The sequence below is a fragment of the Phyllostomus discolor genome, chromosome 7 (genome assembly GCF_004126475.2).
Source record: "Phyllostomus discolor isolate MPI-MPIP mPhyDis1 chromosome 7, mPhyDis1.pri.v3, whole genome shotgun sequence".
Classification (NCBI taxonomy): domain Eukaryota; kingdom Metazoa; phylum Chordata; class Mammalia; order Chiroptera; family Phyllostomidae; genus Phyllostomus; species Phyllostomus discolor.
Window position 1 is genome coordinate 81,189,454 of NC_040909.2, and position 21,764 is coordinate 81,211,217.

Here is a 21,764-nt window from a genome sequence, read left to right on the forward strand (position 1 = left end):
TTGGGACAAAGTAAATACTTGTTTGTAACCCCTAAGAATTTTTTTCACTATTAACTTTTTTATCTTTTATATAATTCCTTTTGCTAGGATTGGTTTTGGGGATTCTTCAGTTTTGCTTTAACTGCAATCTTTCTTTGGTGGCATAGCCTCACTGAGCAGACTAAGTCAGGATGCTTGTTAAAGGGGCCCTGAGAAGAAAGGCCCTGTCATTCCACAGCATTGGTTAGGCTCACCTCACAGTCAGCTCACCCATTCTGTGTAATGAGGTGGCCTCGCCTCCACTTGTGGTGGTCATGACAGGGGGTGGGTACTACTGATTTATGGTTTTGATTTGACTTCCCAGCACCTCGATCATTCTTTGCATCCACAGTTGGAGTGGAATATGTTTTGGTGAGGATTCACTGGCTGTTCAACAAATTTATTTTCACACCTCACACTTACTACCAGATTATGTGTGAACCATACCTTGGTCTCATAACTGACTAGGCTGGTTTTTGAGAAATGGTGTTCCAATGTTGGTAACATTCACTCTGTGGTCTCAGTGCATTACATTTCAGTCAGCTGCAATCTGATTTCTGCCCGTGGTTGGTCCACCATGAATGCTCTGGCCAGATCTCCAGGGACCTTCATCTTGCTACAGAATTCAGTCTGTTTCACAGATGAGCTTCTGAAGCATCAGATGTGTCCTTGAAACACACATCTGATGCTTGCCTTCCATGAAACCACACTCTTCTAGCTCTCCTCTACCTCTGGTCATCCTCAGGTTCTTCCTGGGTTCTTTCCCCTCTGCTGATCCCTTAAGTGATGGTGGGCTGCACCCCTTCCCTCTCAGTTCCCTTCTTCTCTTTGCTCAGTACCTTTCTACGATTCTCTCAGGGAGATCCCATCTACTCTCATGCCTTCAAAATGCTGCCTTTCAATTCCACCTGGATAGCTCAGATCTCCCCAGACACCATCCCTTGAATGAGCCTCAGTCCTGCCCACTAAACATGTTTCCAACTGAATCTATTGTCTTCTTCAGTGACCCCAGCTCTTGTCCCAAACATTCACCAATAGATGTACTCCTCTGCCTTTGTTCCCATCTCAGGGAATGGGTCTCCTTGATGAAGCATATCGACTGCTTGGAAGTCACCCTGTCACTCCCTCTCCTTCATCCTCTTTGTCCATCACTGAGTCCTGTTGATTCTACCTTCCTTATATTTCTCAGTTATGTCCTATCTGTCCCCTCTATGACCATCAATGATCAGGACACCATATTTTTTTTTTGTTCTTTTTTGTTTTTGCCTATAAACCCAATTGTAACTTTCCAGTGGCAATCACTTAATAGCTCTGCTGCAGCCTCAGATTAATGTCTACAATTAATGGTCTCTGATGTCATCTCCTATTGCCCTCCTGATTTCTCATAGTGAATCATATGAGTCCACAATATGTCATAACCAAGGTAACAGATCTGAGATCAGGAAGATATAGAAGAGAATTTCAGCTTTGCTATTTACAAGTCAATTAATCCATGTGCCTCAGTTTACTCATCTGTAAAACAGAGATCATGATATCTCACAGAGTTCTGAGAATTACATGAGATAAAGCAAACCTAGCACTTGTCACATAGTAAATGTTCAGTAAATGCTAGCTATTGGTATGGCTATGATTGAGAGTCTTTTACCCCTGCAAAGAGATTGGGACACTACATGGGAGTATGGACATTGTTCTCATTAATGTACTCAAACCATCTGGCACAGTACCTAATAAATATATATTGAGTGAATGAATGGACTAAATAATTGTGTTTGATTGAGGAGTCTGGCATAATGCTGTTTCAAAATATTTAATCTTCAAAGTTTTTTGATCCAATTACCTATCTGACTGAACAGAAAAAATGCTGGGAAAATAACTTCATTAAACCAATCCATTTACTCCATTTACTTGGGGAAAGGGACAAAGTACTGCAGGTAAGTGTCCTGGCAAGGTGGTATGTGTGGAATGGATAGAGGGATGAATGTGGTACCCTGGAGTCCCACATTTGCCCTGACTTCCTGATCATGGCAAGGATTAACTGTTCATTTCATTCAATAGGTATGAGACCCCTATGGGACCTCTCAAAGGGAGGCAGTGCTCTTGGTGCCCAGGGGCCCTTCCCTACGCTCGTCCCCTTGCTCACCATTTGGCCGCACAGGAGGACTTCGAACCAAAGGGCTGGTGGACAGGCTGGTTAGTACCATTGCTGCTGTCACTTTGTCCATGTCCAGTTCCTCTGAGGATTTCCTGGAAAATAGGGAGGGACACTATTAACAGTGATCACTCTGCATGGACTATGGGCCACGCCATGTACGACATACTACCACACACATGTACTCCCTGAATTTATCTCTTTGAAAATCCAGTGTTTTGTTAGCTTTATTGTACTGATAAGGAAGCTGAATTCCAGCAGTTAAGTGATCCCATCAAAATCCTATACCAGGGGTATCAAACTCATTTTCATTGGGGGCCATATCAGCCTCATGGTTGCCTTCAAAGGGACGAAGGTAATTTTAGGACTGCATAAATATAATTACTCCTTAACAGTTAAATGGGAGCTTGGTGCTTCTGCCGGGTAGAAATAAGGTACTGGGCTGGATAAAACAAGGTGGAGGGCTGGATTCAGCCCACAGGCCTTGTGTCTGCCACCTGTGCCCTATAGTATTAGGGAGAGAAGGATTCATCCATTTGAAGAACAACCCAATCAGTGTAAGAAGGAGACATGGGGGTCCTACAGGACATGGGGAGGTTCTGATTTTATTCTAAGTATAACCAGCCAGACAAGGAAGTCACTAGAGGGACTTAAGCAAGCCTAGTGACATTTATATTTTTAAAAATAATTACTGATCTCCTCTCTGGAGAATAGATTGTGGAAAGGAGAGCACAAGCAGGGAGTCTAGGGAGGAGAGAATTGCTAGGACCCAAGAGAAGAGGAAATGGTGGCTGGAATGATGGTTGGGGCAGTGGAAGTCAACCTGGCAGACTAGCTGAGACACTGGCTGTGAGGTGAGTGAAAGGGGTGACTCAGGGTGGCTCCCAGGTATTTGATTTGAATGTTAACTGGATCATTCACTGAAATGGGAGAAAGATGAGGGGCAATACTGAACCCCAGTGAGCTGCTTTGCAGCACTTTGCTGGAGGTGACAAGTCTGAGCAGTGGAGAATGTGTGGTAAAAGTGAGGACCACTCCCATCATTCACTGAAATGAAGATGATATTCTAGCTCGTGTATTTTGGCCAGTTAACCCCAATAAAGGCCCATAAGATAATGATCACTGTGGACTGGAGTCAGCTTTCTAAGGCTGATTTCAATAAAGAAGTTAATATCAAGAGGCAAAAACGTATGTAGTACACTGATATCAGATAAATTATACCTCCTGAGACATGAACATTTCAAATTGGGGGACAACTGAAGCAGCACAACAGAGGATTAATAAACCACACGGCCAAATTAATCATTGTGTTGACAAATGTGGCTTTCAATCATATGTGTGCTGCATAATTTGTAAAATCAATGAAGTCATAGAGATAGAAACTTGATAGTACAGTAGGAAAACAGATTCCTAAATCAGAAAAAAATCAAATTGTTTCCAATTTTGGGGGTGGGCTACTCAATTAATTTCATGATGAAGTTATAAAAAAAAGTATTATAATTTGGCTCTCCAGAGTCCACCATGATCCTAAATTACCAAACAAATCTTACTTTTCCAATCTAAGATGAGAATCTGAAATTTCCTTCTATACACAGTTCTTTCCAAAGTGCCGTTCACTCTTTCTTGGAAAATTGTTTTATTGAAAGACAAATTCCTTTTTTCAGAGACTTGCAATTAAAGATGCTTCTAGAACACTGAGTACACAGTGGAATTTACTCTGCAGAAGTTTTTAAGTCAACCTCATACACAAGAGAAAAAAACTACTCGGTCATTTAGTATGCCATGACAAGACTTTACAATATCCACAAGTCATAAGATCCTTAGACTTGGGAGTAAAGGTAAGGCCATTTTCTTATAGAAACGAAGTCTCCTGAAGCAGTGTGGAAAAGAACTTAAAGCACCTTACAGTCATTGAGTGCTCAACACCCCGTATAGGCATGTCACAGGGGCAGGCGTCACTAGGGGCCTTGTAGGAGAGAGGCTTGCTGGGTAGACTGCTGTCCAGCTAGCTGCCTACCTAGAGCCTAGCTGTTACCATTGCTTCACGCTGGTGTTGGGGCAGGAGCAGGCCACACTGTCACCCATCCCAGGACTGAATTGCAGGAGCTACTGACTGCTCTTTCCAACTCTGTCTTCTCCTTTTCTGTTTTTAACAAAGGGTTTGAGCCCTGGCTGGTGTGGCTCAATGGATTGAGTGCTAGCCTGAGAACCAAAGGGACACCAGTTCAATACCCAGTCAGGGCACATGCCTGGGTTTTGGGCCACGTCCCTGATGAGGGACACATGAGAAGAGACCATACAGTGATGTTTCTCTCCCTCTCTTTCTCCCTCCCTTCTCTCTCAAAAAAAAAAAATAAAATCCACCCTACCCACCAAAAAAACAATAAGTTTGAGAACCAGAATAAGAGGCCCAGGAACCATTGGGAAATGGCAGGAACTCCACAGAGAGTCCTCAGCACTCTTCCCTAATTTCTGCAAGGGCGGACTACATGGCTACTCTTTTTCCTTCTCTTTGGTTTCAGGGACCTTTATTTCCCCTCCCACAATCAGCTTTGTGTTTTTAAAAATATATTTTATTGATTATGCTACAAGAGTTGTCCCATTTTTCCCGCCTTTATTCCCCTTTGCCCTGCACTCTCCCCCTACCAGTATCCCCACCCTATACTCCCCACTTAGATCAGGTCTAAGGGGTCTTACATATAAATTGTTTGGTTTCTGCATTTCCTATACCATTCTTAACCTGGGGTCTATAGAAAATAGACCCCTGTCTATTTTCTATCTACCATTTATGCTCCTTATTCCCTGTAACTTTTCACTCATTCTCCTCCCTTTACCACCCTGCTGAGAACCCTCCCTGTGATCTCCATTTCTGTGATTCTGCTCCTGTTCTAGTTGTTTGCTTAGTTTCTTTTTTCAGGTTTGGTTGTTGATAGTTATGAGTTTGTTGTCATTTTACTGTTCATATTTTTATCTTCTTTTTTTTATAAGTCCCTTTAACATTTTACACAATGAGGGCTTGGTGATGATGAACTCCTTTAACTTGACATTATCTGGGAAGCACTTTGTCTGCCCTTCCATTCTAAATGAAACCTTTGCTGGATAGAGTATTTTTGGATATAGGTCCTTGCCTTTCACGGCTTTGAGTACTTCTTTCCAGCCCCTTCTTGCCTGCAAGGTTTCTTTTGAGGAATCAGCTGATAGACTTATGGGAACTTCTTTGTAGGTAACTGTCTCCCTTCCTCTTGCTACTTTTAAGATTCTCTCTTTTTCTTTCACCTTGGGTAATGTAATTATGATGTGCCTTGGTATGTGCTTGCTTGGGTTCAACTTCTTTGGGACTCTCTGAGCTTCCTGGACTTCCTGGAAGTCTAGTTCCTTTGACAGATTGGAGAAGTTCTCCATTCTTTATTCAAATAAGTTTTCAGTTTCTTGCTCTTTCTCTTGTGCTTCTGGCACCCCTATGACTAGGATGTTTCTGGAACATTTAAAGTTGTCCTGAAGCCTCCTAAGCCTCTCCTCAATATTTTGAATTCTTATTTCTTCATTCTGTTCTGGTTTATTTCTTCCTTCTGCTCCAAACCATTGGTTTGAGTCCTGGTTTCCTTCCCATCACTGTTGGTCCCCTGTACATTTTCCTTTATTTCCCGTTTCATAGCCTCTATTTTTTCCTCTATTTTGTGAGCATACTTAATCAATTCTGTGAGCATGCTGGTTACCAGTGTTTTGAACTGTGCATCTGATAGGTTGTTTGTCTTTTGTGTACTTAGTTTTATTTTTTCTGGAGCTTTAATCTGTTCTTTCATTTGGGCCATTTTTCTTTTTTTTGGTCTGGGTGGGCCTGTTATGTAGTAAGGGGTGGAGCCTTAGGTGTTCACCTGGGCAGGCAACCCACTTTGCTGTGTTGTAGGGTGTATGTGGGGGTGGGATCTAAAAGGAAACAGTATGGTTTGTTCACCTCTATCCCAGCTTTCAGTCATTTCCTCTTCCACCCACAATCAAATTGGGCCTTTCTGGTGCTGATTCCCAGGTAGGTGGGTATGTTTACATTCTAGGACCCTGTGAGTCTCTCCAATGAACTCTCCTGTGAGGCTGGGAGTTTCTCCCACTGCTGCCTCAACTCTCATGGGTTTTTTCAGTCAGAGGTTTTGAGGCTTTATTTCCCTGCACTGGATGGAACCCTGGGTTGTGAGGTCTGTCTTGCTCCCCAGTTGTTCCTCTTGGTTTATTTGCACAAAAATGTGGGACCGCTCACTCTTCCTGCTGCCACCTCACCCACTCCAGTCCTCCAAGTTGCCACCTTGCTGAGACTCCTCTGACCTAGCTCCCCATCTCTGCCTCTCCTACCAGTCTGGATAAATATTTCTTCTTTAACTCCTTGGTTGTCAGACTTCCATACAGTTTGGTGTTCTGTCAGTTCTGGCTGTTTTTTGTTTTTAAATTTGTTTTTGTCCTTCTTTCGTTTGTGTGAGGAGGCACATTGTAGGTAGATACCTATACATCCATCTTGGCCAGAAGTCCAGCTTTGTATCTTTTATTATTTTTCATTTCTGAGGTTTGTTTTAGAAGTCTAGTTGATAATTAAATCAAGAGCTGATCTAAGTGATTTTTTAAAATATGAAGATTCAATAGAGAAACTATCATTATAAAATATGAATTTCTTTTGCATTGCTAAAGTTTGCCACTACCTTTCAACATAATTATCAGATAGTAGATTCCTGATGAAGAATAACATGAACTAACATTAGCATCATCAGTGTTTTCATATTTGCATTACCTTTAGATTTCATGTTGGCATCAATGGTCACAACAACAACAACCACCACCACCAACATCAAGGGCCCACATCACTCGCTACTCAGCCTGTATTTCTCAGGGAGTACTTTTGGCATGTTGCATGAAACATCACCAGATGATAGCCTTGTGCTGAGCTGTGTTTTTGTTTTTTTTTTAATCTTTGTTTAATTTCTTTTGTTATGGTGCTATATAATTACTGATTAATTGGTTCTGCAAATTCAAATCCTTGTAATTAAACATGAAGAGATGATACACGAAGTAGAATTTGTTACACTTTGAGAAAGCTGTTGCAGAGGCCTTCTGGTAGACTTAGGGTTGGTGAAAAAAAACCCCAAACTCATTCCAGATGACAGTAGGTGTTTTCTTGTAATTGGAAATTGAATTTGAATCTACTGTTGAAGACTTCACCAATCACATATTTACAATAGGCTGAGACCTCCAAATAATCTTTCCTCCCAGATCTGGTTGAGTATTATAGAATTTACTGAGGTTGACTTGGCTTTGATGGATGAATAGGATTCTGGGATGGGAGAACCCCATTTCAGGCAAGGAAGCATGCAAGTGTTTGTCTTGCAAACAGCTTAGGAGTCCTGGTGGAGGAAGCAGTGGGAAAGAAGAAAGGATGAAACATGGGATGGTTTCTGTGCCTCATGTGCCTGGCTAAGTGACTTCTTGTGTTTTTGAAAGCAGAGAGAGCCACGGACATTCATGAACCCAGGAGACAGACAGATGATTAATCTGGGTTTTAGAAAGAGGTCAAAATGCTTAAAGTAATGGAAAACAAAAAAACTGAAAAAAAACTATGTAGCTATTTTTAGTTAAATCTTAATTCAAACCCAAAGTACTAGACTAAGAGACAGCTCTTCCTCTATGAACAGACAGTATTTAGTCTGTGAGTACAGAACTCCCTTGATATCAGCTAAGGATGTGTCTCTGGGGGAAAAGAGAGTGCAGGCTCTGGAATGAGTAGAATCATGTGGCTTTAAATCCACTCTCAGCCATCACTAGCTGTGTGACCTTGGGGAAATTACTTAACTTCTCTGAGTCTTTGTTTCTTCACATGTAAAAAGAGAATAATTGTTGAGACAATTCAATGAGAAAACACCTGTGAGCATCAGCAGAGCCTCACCTACAGCCAAGGTTCCATGAATGTGAGGTCTTAACCTTCACACTCACAAATCTACCCAGAGCATCTGTCTCGCAAGCAAGAGGGGTGCAGTCAAGGACTCTCCTAGCTCTTTTTACTGGGTAGCAGCACTAGAAAGATGTTGCTTTTCTTTTGGGTGGTGGTGGTGGGGAGTGAGGGTGCTGTTGGAGATACTGTTTTTCATAAAGAACCACACTGTTCTAACTTCATAGGAGTTACTCTGTAAGAGGTGACCACTGGCACACACAGAAGCAGCTGCCACATTGCTCACTGGGGCTTCACGGCAGTGCCTTGGCCAGGATCCACCTCATGACATCACAGCTCTTGAGGACTGTCTACAATAGCCAAAGCATGAATGTGTCTAGATTTTATGTTCACAAGTTCCTGCTTTTAGCCTTCACTCTAGAGGACTAGCTCTGTGCAAGCAGCTCTTCTGGGTACTGGAAATAGAGTCTCAAGACCTGGCAAAGTTTTGCCCCCCTGAAATCTATCCAGTCTGTTGGAGAAGCAGACCTTAATCAAACACATTTAAAAAATCATAAACCTATGGATGTGACAAATGCCAAAAGGGTGCTATGGACTTGATGAGGTCCTTCACACGTCCCCAGCTAAGGGAGCCTAGAAGTGAGCACTGGCCTTGCCCAGTTGAGGGCAGGGAGGAACTCTGGGCAGGCAGTTCAGAGCTTGGGCCAGGCTGCCTTGAAAAGGAGCAGAAAGGCTTAGCACGGTGTGCTATGAACTTGGACTGGGGACAGGCCCAGGAGGGCCTTCGCAGGTTGCTGGGAGTTTTCACCCTTATCTTCTAAGCCCTAAAGAGCACTGAACTATTTCAAGCAGGTTGGGCTTTGGAGAGGTCAGTTCAAGTTGGGGTGATGCTATCAGATTCACCTTTCAAAAAGCTCACTCTGGCTGCCAGGTGGAAAATGAGTTTCTTGGGTTTGACAACTGACGTTTCATCTGTGGAATTGATTGCTTAGTGACCATGGCAGCAGGTTGTAGAATGACATCATCTGTGATATGGAGGTACTCAGGAGTGTACATGGCATTAGGGAACTTGGCCACAGTCCCCGGTCCGTGCATGGGTGGGCACTGCTTGTCTGGCTCAGAGAGCTAGGCTGTGGCCAGTGCTTACAAGGCAAGCTATTGTTTATGTCACAAGGAGCTTTTTCTTCTTTTGAGTCACTTCACGCCTGAATGCCATTTGTTGGTGGGGAGGGAGCAGGGTGTGCACACACACCATATCCTTGGCTAACCCACCAGCTAAGAGAGAAATGTTTTACAGGCTGGAGTGCTGTAAGAGACATTAATCTGCAATTAAAGTGCTGTAGTAACAAATGGAAATAAGGGTGAAGAATACATTCCTCAGGTTAGCACTAATCCAGTTCCTTTGCAACAACAAAAATCTGCTGTTTAGACCCAGTTCAATTACTTTTAAAACTTGTGGTAATCCTAAAACAAGGAATTAAGTCTGAAAGTAAAAGTTCTCCTACTGGAAAGGTCAGAGTAACCATCCCCAATCTTGGAATTTTAGGAAAGCTTTTACTAAGAGTTTGGCAAACTGGATCTAGTTAACTACTAAATGTGTTTAAGCATAAAAAAAATTGTTTCCTTTCTGAAGGAATTTTGTAGCTAAAGTGGTAACTGTTAATACCTCCAAATTCATTTTAGTTGTTTCTTTTAGCACCAAAGGGAAGATCAGGGAAGCTGCCTATTGCAATAATATGTCCAGTGACCTTGATCAAACAACATGTGAAAAACAGCAAATACACTGTAACACATAAGGCAAGATAGATGTCTAACCCTTGCATCCAGTCTATGTCTCTGCTCACTGTGCACTGCTGACAGTTTGCACACCTACATTGACCTGTGGATCACACATTGAGTAGTATGGAAATATGCAAGTACTTTGATGTCTATCCCACTTCACCTGAAAAGATGATATTCAGTCTGTCCCTCTTTCTCTCACTTGTTTCTCTCTCTTTCTGGGCCCTACCACCATGGATTTCTTTCCTGGCCCTTGTTACTCTGGCCACAAGGCCCCACTTTCCATTGAAAATTGCCCCTTCTGCATCCTTACCTTCTCCCAGTTTCTGGACCTGAGCTCTCCCCTAAGTTTCTCCTGTTTCTGTTGGGTCACTCATCCTGCCTTACACAGAAGACAATCATTTATTTATTTATTTATTTATGTATGTATTTATTTATTTTTATTTTAACATTTTTTTATTATTGTTCAAACGTCCTCTTCATGTTCATGCAAAAGACCTTGGTCTCGCTGGGTTCAGCAGAGCAGTTACCTTGTTCTCTGACTCTTCCTAGTTCAGGCATCAACCAGCCTTTCCATTACCACCTTTCTCCCCGATAGCACCAAATATTTTGGCACATAAATTATAGCCACTATTTTTACCTGGAATTATGACCCCAGAAGATGTATTGAAGACCTCCAATTACTTTGCCATTTCTGTCCCCTTGGCCCAACAACATCTGGTGGATGGACTGAGGTTCATCCCCAGCAAATGCATTTAATAGCTGAGTGATTTTTAGGAAAATCTTGTAGCTTTGCAAAGCTTTGTATTCCTTATTTATAAAATAGAAATGTCAATAATACAAACCTTATAGGGTTTTTAAAGAATTAAATAAAATTATTAACATATATCTAGCATATACTAAACACTCAATTAATAGTAATTATTATTATCATCATCCTTTATCCAAATTCTCATTTCAGTGAACTAATTAGAGTAAAAGCCTAAATTGTACCTACTGAAATATTTATAGGTGAAATAACATGAAAATCCCCAAAAGCCTGAGCTTGAGATAATCAGGTGAAAAAAGATGAGCCATGTGAGCAAAAACTTTTTAGTTTGCTGTAGTCCCATTTGTTTAATTTATGACTTATTCAATTAATCATTTACAGGAATATTTTTTTACTTGCCCTAAAAATGTTGGCTTCTCTATGCAAAATTGACTTTGTTCCAGAGTCTGTGATAATTCTTCTGTATTTACAAAGGCTTGCAGACCCATCAGGGAACTCTGGAATGACAGCACTAACATTATTAAATAATAAGTTCCAAGTCCCCTGGAAACAATGCTGGGTGATTAGCTGGACTTGTTGATGTGAGCAGGCTGTGAAGTGCTGCTCTGAGAAACATTGTGCATGTCCCCAGATGGCCTTTTTGCTTTGTAGGTCTGGTGCTTCTGATGGCAGCCAACATATTCTCCCAGGGGTGAAAGGCCTGTCTTAGTCCATGCAGTTCTACCTGAACACAGAGCCCTCTGTGTGTGGGAGCACCCTTCAGTGATGACCATTCAGGTACCAGGTGATGGAAGACCAGAGGGAATACAACCAGGTTCTTTTTATGGTGTATGTGTATAAGTTGATGTCCTGTGTGAGTCTGCATGTGTCTCTATGCATATGTCTCTGTGTGTGTATCCTGTGTGTGCATGTGTCTGGGTCCATGTGTGTGTCTCTGTGGGGACCAGTGTGTGCTCTGTGCATAGAGGAAGACATGAAGGGAGTTGGAGGGGACCATAATAATAAGTTCCCAGACCCTGTGCCCATGGTGGCCACCTCTGTCTGGGTCGGCCATGTCCTTGCTGACATCTGCGTCCCACTAAGCAGCTCAGTTTGCCTCAGCAGTGGCCAAAGCAATGGTCAGAATGTCTGGAAGAGCTTGGGATGTTTCAGCCAGAATCCTGGGAGCAGTGGCCGGGCAGGGCCTGCAGTATGTGCAGGGTGGGGATGCTGGACAGGTGGGATGGAAGGGCCTGAGGCAGTGGGCAGTCTGCAGTTAGCAGTCCAGCTGATTAAGTGTCATAGTTGTCCTGGGGAAGAAAACTGTAATCAAAACTGTATCTCTTGAACTTACATTTGTGTCCAAGTTGGGTTCCTACAGACTTACTGTTAGGGTTGATTACTTTATTGCTTGGAGGCCTCAAATCCATTTAGGTCTTCATAATGGAAAGAACTTCCCACTACATTTTATGGTGATAATAGTCATTTCATGAGGGCAGTTGGAAAAAGTCAAGTCTGTGTTTTCTGGTATGCTAATTAAAGAAATATATGGTGAGTTTTGTCTCTAGAGTTTTAAAAAATAAGGTTTAGAAAGAATGTATTACTTATTTCTATTACTTCCTTGTCCTGAAATAGTAACATTATTATGTTGGCAACAGACCTAAATGTGGGCTTGGAGTTGTAGCCATTTATCTCATTGTTTTTGGAAAGAGAGAGGACTCACATTGTTCCCAACCAATCCAACCTGACTGACTGCCCTGGAGTGAGAGGGGACGCAAGGAATAGAGGGACACAAAGTAGTTTGCAAAGGCACTGCAGTATCTGCTCTGAGAATGAGGCCCTGCACCCCCCTCCCCTGCCACTCAAGCTGTGCAGAGAAGTGTTAGATACTCTGTGTGCTACCCCTGTCATGCTTTAGCCCGGGGGAGGGGGAGGGGTGGATTGGGGACTTGTATTCTTTTTGTAAATTTTGGTCTATTTCATGTTTGAGCTCTCTGGGACCTGCTTGCAGATTTCAGACACGTCTGGGTATACCTGAGCAGGACAGATGTATCCCCAGCACCCCTTCCATCTTGTGCTCTGAAGAGGGGACAAACTGGTATATGATGTAGACTAAATTAATCCCTTTTAAAGGTGCTAAGTTCCAGATTTGGTTTTAAAAGATGTAATCCTTTTTTCCTCAAATATGACATCTTTCCAAAATAGCTAGTATTTCCTGAGCATGCCCAATGCCAGATGCTTTATGTACACTGTTTAAATTGCCACTGTGGGTTGATATTATCACCCCATTTTACAAATGCCTTCTAAGGGCACTCAGCCAGCCAGCCAGGCCTGCTGAGTTCTAGTGACCCAAGGTGATCTTCAAACTACACACTAATGCTATTTGCATGACCATTTCTATAATTTTGTCTTAAATTTGAGACATACTCATCATCTTCTATAATTGAACTATATTTGAGAAATAAATGCAATCTGAGATTACATAGTTTTCTGTATAACATTTAAAATCATCTTATAATAAAAAGGATTTCTTATACATACATAGGTGATTCCATATTAATAGGGACATAGCATATAAATGTTCAAGTTGACAAAACAGATTAAATTATAGGCTTATTACTTATATTAAAAAGTGTTTTTGCTTTCAAAAGAATTCTTTAAATGAATTTTCTTTAAATAGAATTATTATAATATGCTTAAAGTGTGAATGATTAAATTCCAATTCAAATCATTTACTCAAATTCTAACCTGTATGTCACTATCTGTTTTATACTCCTAGGCTGAATCACATGAAATTGCTGATACTCACTATTTTTAATATGCAAAACAGTAGTTTCATATGATTCATATGTCTTGCTCTTATGAAACATTTATCTTTAGTTTCATGGGCTAGAAGTGAACTGATTTCTCCCCATTAAAAATTGATTGTTTCAGACTTCCAGCCAAGATGGAGGTGTAGGTGGACACACTGCGCCTCTTTGCGCAACCAAAATTAAGGACAACAAAAATTTAGAAACAAAAAAACCAACCAGAACAGACAGTAAATTGAACTGTATAGAAGTCCCAACAACCATTCATCCAGACCAGTAAGAGGAGTGGAGTCCAGGAAAAACCAGTGGCTGGAAGATCCAGGCACGCAGGGCACAGGTGGCTGCTAGCAGACCCTGGTGGCAGACCCTGGTGGCAGACCCTGGACGTGGGTGCAGAGAGGCAAGGAGCAGACCCAGTGAGGCATGCAAAGCAGCTGGCTGTCTGCAGTCACACATTTGAGCATAGATAAACCAGGTGAAAATGGGCAGCGAGATAGACCAAGCAACCCAGGGACCCAGCATCCAGAAATAAAGCCTAAAAGCACTGATTGAAAACACTTGTGGAGGTTGAGGTGCTAGGAGAGACTCTCAGCCTCACAGGAGAGTTTGTTGGAGAGATCCACAGGGTCCTAAAACATACACAGACCCACCCACCCGGGAACCAGCATTAGAAAGGCCTAGTTTGCTTGTGGGAAGTTGCAGAGGGGACTGAAATCCGACAGAGAGCAGAGCAAGAGCCATTGTTCCTTCTCTGACCCCACCCCCACACACAACATCACAACCCAGAGACTAGGGTGCCCGCTGGAGTAAACACCTAAGGCTCCACCCCTCATGCGTAACAGGTGCAACCAGACCAAAAAAAAAAAAAAAACTCAAACAGAAGAAGAAATCGAAGCCTCAGAGCCAATACTTTTTAGCAACCAAGAGATAGCCAACCTATCAGATGCACAGTTCAAAGCACTGGTGATCAGGATGCTTACAAAACTGGTTGATTTTGGTCACAAATTAGATGAAAAAAATGAAGGCTACACTAAGTGAAATGAAGGAAAATGCATAGAGAACCAACAGTGATGGAAAGAAAACTGGGTCTCAAATCAATGGAGTGGACCAGAAGGAAGAAAAAAAACAACCAAACATAAAAGAAGGAAGAAACAAGAATTTTAAAAAAATGAGGAGAGGCTTAGGACCCTCCAGGACATCTAGAAATGTTCCAACATCCAAACTATAGGGGTACCAGAAGGGGAAGAGGAAGAGCAGCAAGTGGAAAAGTTATTTGAACAAATAATAAAGGAGAATGTCCCCATTCTGGCAAAGAAAACAGACTTACAGGAAGTCCAGGAAGCTCAGAGAATCCCAAAGAAGTTGGACCCAAGGAGGAACACACCAAGGCACACCATAATTACATTAGCCAAGATTAAAATGAAGGAGAGAATTCTAGAAGTAGCAAGAGATAAAGGGACAGTCACCTACAAAGGAGTTCCCATCAGACTATCACCTGATTTCTCAAAAGAGACCTTGCAGGCAAGAAGGGGCTAGGAAGAAGTATTCCAAATCATGAAAGGCAAGGACCTAAATCCAAGATTGCTCTATCCAGCAAAGCTTTCACTTAGACTGGAAGGGCAGATAAAGTGCTTCTCAGATTAGGTCAAGTTAAAGGAGTTCATCATCACCAAGCCCTTATTATATGAAATGTTAAAGGGACTTATCTAAGAAAAAGAAGACAAAAAAATATGAACAGTAAAAAGACAGCAAACTCACTGTCTTATTAACAACCACACCAAAAAGAGAAGCAAACTAAGCAAACAAATAGAATGGGGACAGAACCACAGAAATGGAGATCACATGGAGGGTTAGCAACAATGGAGTGGGACTAGGAGAGAAGGAGAAAAGGTACAGAGAATAAGTAGCATAGATGGTAGGGAGAAAATAGACAGGGGGAGGGCAAGAATAGTATGGGAAATGTAGAAGCTAAAGAACTTATGATACATGGACATGAACTAAAGGGGGGGAATCTGGGTGGGAGAGGGTGTGCAGGGGGGAGGGGAGTGAAAGGGGGGAAATGGGACAACTGTAATAACATAATCAATAAATATATTAAAACAAAACAAAACTCTTCAAGATGCTAATTTGATTTTGTCAAAAAAAATTTGATTGTTTCAGGTCACTGAGCCTGACCGTGGTTACATTTCCTGAAGTATGTGCTGTGGATAATTTTATTTCTGGAGCTGGCTTTTACTGAAGATCATCTCCTATAATATAATTCAAGCAAGCTTAATTCAACATCTATTATGTGCAAAGTATTGCTCTGGGCAGAATTCCTTGCCCCACAACTTGTCCAAGGCTGATGTAAGGCCTCAGAATGTCTAGTTCCTGGGACAGGAGGAGTGGTGTCAAGGTGCCCTTTGAAGGATCCTCACACACAATATTACTTTTCTGTGCCTGGATTCTTTCAGTATGTTTTCACCATGTTACTCGCACAAGTTGGCATGAGTAGCATGTTCCATCAATTCACACAGCTATGATTTGATGACAGTCAATTTGAACTGTCAATTAGGTATCTGGTCCATAGAAAATAGTAACTCTATCACTCTTAGACTTGTGCACAGCAGTCTGATCTAAGGGCTATGAAATCAAACCTATGTACTGAACACAAAGGCTGAACAATTGCACACTGGGCTGTGTCTACTTGGTGCACGAGAAACATGACTTCCCCTGAGGAATAAGCAGGAGAAACCAATAGAGTCAGGAACACAATGCAAAGGTTACTGTTGGGCGTATCAGCAGATCAGTGACACAGCTGGGTGGCTACTGGCCAGGGCATATCCAGTTTACTGTAATACAAGGTAGATGAATACAGCTCAGTGATGCCAAACAGAGCTTAGGCTACAGCTAAGAAAAGTTTACAGTCCAAGGGAAGCAAAGCATTGGAGCTACTATTTCACATGTCTTCTGAAAACAATACAAGTAACTTAGAAGCCCAGGATGCTGGAATTAATATTTAATGTAAAAAGTATCACTAGAAATGACTGGAGGGGTCTCAGGTATAAATAATAATTTCCACCTCTGCTGGCAATGTTTCACACATTTAGGTTGTCATACCTAGTGTAGTTGTGGTTTATAGGTAGGTGCACTTACTATAATAGCATGTTGATTAAACTATCCACTCAATATATGTTTCAATTCTATGCTATTAAGAAGTTCTAAATATTCCCAATGCAAATAGACTTCTGTTACTCAATAGCTTAGTGGTTACCTGTCTTTTTTACTTAAAAAAATCATTATAAATTTGTATTTCTACATACTTGAAATGAACTTATGATAAGGAATTAACAAACATATAGACTACCAAATCTGGATTTACTTAAAATTTGATGAAAAAATGAGCCACTTAAACATGATTATAAAAATATGGAGAAAAAAGCCTTTCAGTATGACATGTCACTATCTCCATTAACAATACTTTCCTCACTTAGTATGGCATTTCTACAAAGGTTCATCTAGCACAGACAGAAATAAGTGCCTGCTTTCACTTGTAGGCAGGTGAAAGTTTGAGGAGTTGAGAGAGGTAATAATAATAGCCGCTGTGTCCATCTGAGTCCTCCAAGAAGCAGTCACCGGGACAAGATCAGTTCTGTAGGTGACTTATTGGGGAAGATGTCTGGGAAGGGTGGAGAAGTGGGAGCCCGTGAGGGTGAGGAGAGCCTGCATGCCCCCAGGTGGATCTGACACCCGTAGGTAAGGAGTGAGGAAAGCAAGCCTTGGGTAGGAAGTACTTCTGAGCAGTTTTAAGAGTCTCAGAGCAAGTCCAGTAGATGGGGGCATCCTGAACAATGTACCTGTTAGAGGAGTCCCAGGTGGGGCAAGGTGACCTGGCTCCAGCAGCCCTGCTGTGCTGGGTCCTGGGAGGGGAGAACTTCCTGTCTCCAGAACTATCTAAAGACCACTCCAATAACTGACCAAGATTTACCTTCATTATACTTTTTTGCATTGTGGTCCTACTGGGTCAAACCCAGGGTGTCACCCATTTCTTTAAACCACAACAGTTATCATTTATGCAGCATTTACTACATGCCAGCAACTGCTCTAGTTGTTACTTTCATGTACTCAATTGATCCTTATAGTAAATCTATGAGGTCAACAATATTATAGGTCCCACTTCCAGCGCTGAGGAAACTGAGGCACAGAGTGGTATAGGAAAGTAGGTAGTGGAGGTTGGATTCTCATCTAGGCAGCTGGACACCACAGTACGTGTTTGTTTGGATGGAATATTTGTGTCCTCCCAAAATTCATATGTGAAGGCTTACCCTGTAAGGTGATGGTATGAGGAGGGAATTAGGGTTAGATGAGATCATGGCAGTGGAGCCCCTGGGATGAAACTGATGCCCTTATAAGAAAAAGAGACACCAGACAAGAAGGCAGTCACCTGTCAACCAAGAAGAGGGCCCTCACCAAGCACCCAATCAGCTGGCACCTTGGTCTTTGACTTCTAGCTTCCAGAACTGTGAGAAGTAAGTGTCTGTTTTTTTAAGCCACACTGTCTCTGGTATTTTGTGAAAGCAGCTGGAGCTAAGAGTGTTTTCACCCCATATACTAAGGAAAGAGGTGGGTAAGAGTTAGACAAGTGGATAGGGCCAGACATGTGAGTGTGGTTTCCTGCAAGCTGGAGACCAGCGACACACCCAGTGGATGAGCTGGGCCAGCTTGTCAGCAGGGAAAGCAGGACACATCTCATTGCAAAGCTGGTTCCCAGGACCCCAGGCCTCAGCAGTACAACTCTCTGACAACACTCAAGGGTGGTTTCTGATGCATTCTGTCACAAGCCAAACTACATCCACAGCTGTGCTTGTCCTAGTCTGTTAGTGATGGGTGTCAGGGACAACCTCTAAGCAGCAACTTGGAAGATGGCAGTGATAGTTCTGATAGTAGCAGTGTCAATGGAAGTGCAGAGCAGCAGAGCAGCAAACAGCAGCAGTTGCATGGATACTGGGACCAGTGGTGTTTTGGTCAGACAGTAAGACTAGAGAAACATACAGTGAATGGGATTCAGGTGCAAACTCTGAATTGGGAAAGAAAAATCTATATATCTCCGCCCACAGATTTTGTAAATTACTTAAGTTGGTGGATTCTTTGAAATTGACTGATAGCCTCTGGCAGGTTAAACAGTCACTGTTTCAAAGAAACTGAAGGGAGAACCTATTAGCTCCAGCTATATGACCCGTCTTTAAGTGCCCCAAGCTAAAGGGCGGACAACAGCATACCAGTTTTAGAAGCAGGGTTCCCACCAATGGCTGAGGCTCAGATTTTTTATCTTTAATGCTGGTGGAAGTAAAATGACATGATTTCTGCAAAAGCAAATTATGCCTGACTCATCTATCACAACGCTTTGAGAAGAAACATGTGCACTGGCTCAAGCCCTCCATCTTCCCAACTGACACCAAGCTGTGGGATCTCTGAGGTTAGACCCTGCATGACTCTGAACCAAATCAGGTTGTGCAAGGAAGGGCATTGAAAATGACCCCTTTAGCCCTGATCAGTGTGGCTCAGTTGGTTGGGTGTTATCCTTGTAAGTGATGGGTCACCGGTTTGATTCCCAGTCAGCAGGGCACATGCTTGGGTTGTGGGTTTGGTCCTCAGCTGGGGCACATATGAGAGGCAACCAGTTGATACTTCTCTTTCACATCAATGCTTCTCTCCCTCTCTTTCCCACTGAAAATAAAATAAATAAAATATTAAATAAAGGTGACTCCTTTGGTATTTAAAAATGCCTTTAGTAACCAGTTTATAGACAGAAAAAAAAGGTGGAAATAAATGTGCTGTTCTTTAGATGGAGACATGTCAACCACTGAGTTCTTGTGAAACTACAGCTTTGGATCATTTTATGAATGGTCTGGATGAAGGCACAGAAACACTTTTGGGTTTGCTGATGGTCTGACTTCTGGTTGATAAGGATGGATTTCAGGAGCTATTTTAAGGGTCTTTTAAATGAGCAAAAACCTTGGTACATGTTAATGTGAGAACATGCAAAGTAACAAATGCAATAAGAAGAAAAACTATCACACACTTCTAGGCATATGATATCTGAGTGGTAGGTTACAACCCAGAAGAGTTTCCTGGGATTAAATAATAGAATCCACTAATAGGAAAGCTAGCTCGGGGTCAGCCAGGGCAACCTGTCATCTGAAGCCTGTGTCATCTGAGGCCTCTGCCCCTTCCACTGCCCCCTCCCCACATGCACATTGATCCTGTGCTGATACGGTGAGACAGTCATCATGCCCAGAGGCAGTCTCTTCTCTTTTTTTGGACAATCCCATGTTAGAAATTTCTCCTCTGTGTTGAGGCCACAACACTCTTTTCCTGATGTAGTTCAGTGTTTCAGGATTCCAGAGAGCAATTAGGATCCCTCCTCACATAAATGTCACTTGTATTTCAAGGACTCAAATGTACACTATAAGTCTTTTCTTTTTTAAAATAGATTAAGCACCACATATGTCTTCGATGTTTTGCTCCATACAATCTAAATGTCCTAAGTTCCCAAGTGAGATAAGGTTAATTTGCATCTGTCCCAGGCCCAGGACTGAATTCAGCATTTCAAGCATGATGTGGCCAGTGCTCTATGAAGGAGACCTTGTTTTGGAGGACTCATTTAAAAAAATAACAGATTTATTAAGTTACAATTTACATACCAAAAATCTCATGCTTTTAAAGTATATAATCCACTGGCTTTTAATATGTTTTCAGAGTTGGGTGGCTATCACTACTGCCAGAACATTTGCATCCTCCCCCCAAAAAACCCTGTGCCCTTTGGCAGTCACTACCTAGTCCCCAGCCTCTGGTAACTACTCATCTACTTTCTATCTTTACAGACTTGTCTGTTCTGGACATTTTACATAAATGGGCTGAGGCAACATGTTTTTTTTTTTTTTTTTGTGACTCTCTTCTTTAACTTGAGTGTTTTTAAGGTTTGTCCATGTTGTAGCATATATCAGGACTTTATTTCTCTTTATTGCTGAATAATATTCCATTATAAGGATAGATCACATTTTATTTATCCATTCATCAGCTGAGGAACTTTTATGTTGTTTCTACTTTTTTTGGCTATTATGAATAGTGTTTTTATGCATATTCACATACAAGATTTTATGTAGCCATGTATTTGCAATTTTCTCTAGGATACACTTGAGAGTGGAGTTGCTGTGGGTCACATATTAGCTCTATGTTTAACATTTTAAGGAAATGACAAGCTCTTTTCCACAGTGACTGTACCATTTTATAATTCTACCAGCAATAAATAAAGGCTCCAATTTCTCTATATCCTTTCCAGCACTAGATAGTGTTCATCTTTTTGATAACAGCCATTATATTGGGTGTGAAATCACTTTGATTGGCATTGCCCTAAGGACTAATGAGGTTGAATATCTTCACATGAGCTTGCTTTTCATTTGTGTATCTTCCTTACAAAAATGTTCAAGTCCTTTGTCCCTTTTCATTGGGTTAGTTGTCTTTTTAGTAGACCAATATCAGATATATGACTTGCAAATACTTTCTCCCATTCTGTGAACTCTGTTTTGGTGAAGCCCAGTTTAGCTCTTTTCCCTTTCATCACTTGTGCTTTTGATGTTATATCTAAGAAACTATTGTCTAACCCAAGGTCATGACTTTGTACCTATGTTTTCTTCTAAGAGTAGTATAGTTTTACCTTTCAAACTTAGGTGTTTGATTCATTTTGAGTTGATTTTTTTATATGGTTGAGTTGGAGTCTAACTTCATTATTTTTTTAAATATAAATGACAACTTTTATTTGGTGACAGACAGTGACAGATCTTTTTTAAATTATTCTTTATTGATTATAATATTATGGTTTTCCCAATTTTTCTCTCTTTATCCCTCCTCTGCCCTGTCCCTCCAGCATTCCCACCCTGCCTTAGTTTATGTGCATGGGTTGTTTATTATAAGTTCTTCGAGTTCTCTGTTTCCTATACCATTTTTTATCTTTCCCTGTCTATTTTATGCCTACGAATTATGCCCCTTCTCCCCTGTACCTTTTCCTTCCTATTCCTCCCTTCCTCTTCCCCACTGAAATCTCTCCACATGACGTCCATTTCTCTGATTCTTTTCTTGTTTTAGTTGTTTGCTTAGTTTTTGTTTTCATTGTTTTTTTTTTCTTTTTCTTTTAGGTTCATTTGTTGATAGTTATGAGTTTGTTCTCATTTTACTGTTCATATTTTTTATCTTCTTTTTCTTTGATAAGTCCCTTTAACATTTCATATAATAATGGCATGGTGATAATGAACTCCTTTAACTTGACCTTATCTGAGGAGCACTTTATCTGCCCTT

General features: G+C 41.5%; 1 protein-coding gene across 2 annotated transcripts in view; it reads right to left on the bottom strand.

Moving 5' to 3' along the window:
• ZNF704 (zinc finger protein 704) overlaps nucleotides 1-21,764 on the bottom strand; it is a 158,005-nt gene that overhangs the window by 33,775 nt on the left and 102,466 nt on the right. For both annotated transcript variants that reach the window (XR_004904329.1, XM_028518353.2), the window contains exon 3: nucleotides 2,159-2,262. Coding sequence is in view for 1 of the 2 variants with exons in the window: in XM_028518353.2 (XP_028374154.1) it covers nucleotides 2,159-2,262 (104 nt within the window). In the remaining variant the exon portion in view is untranslated. The remainder of the gene's footprint in view (nucleotides 1-2,158; nucleotides 2,263-21,764) is intronic.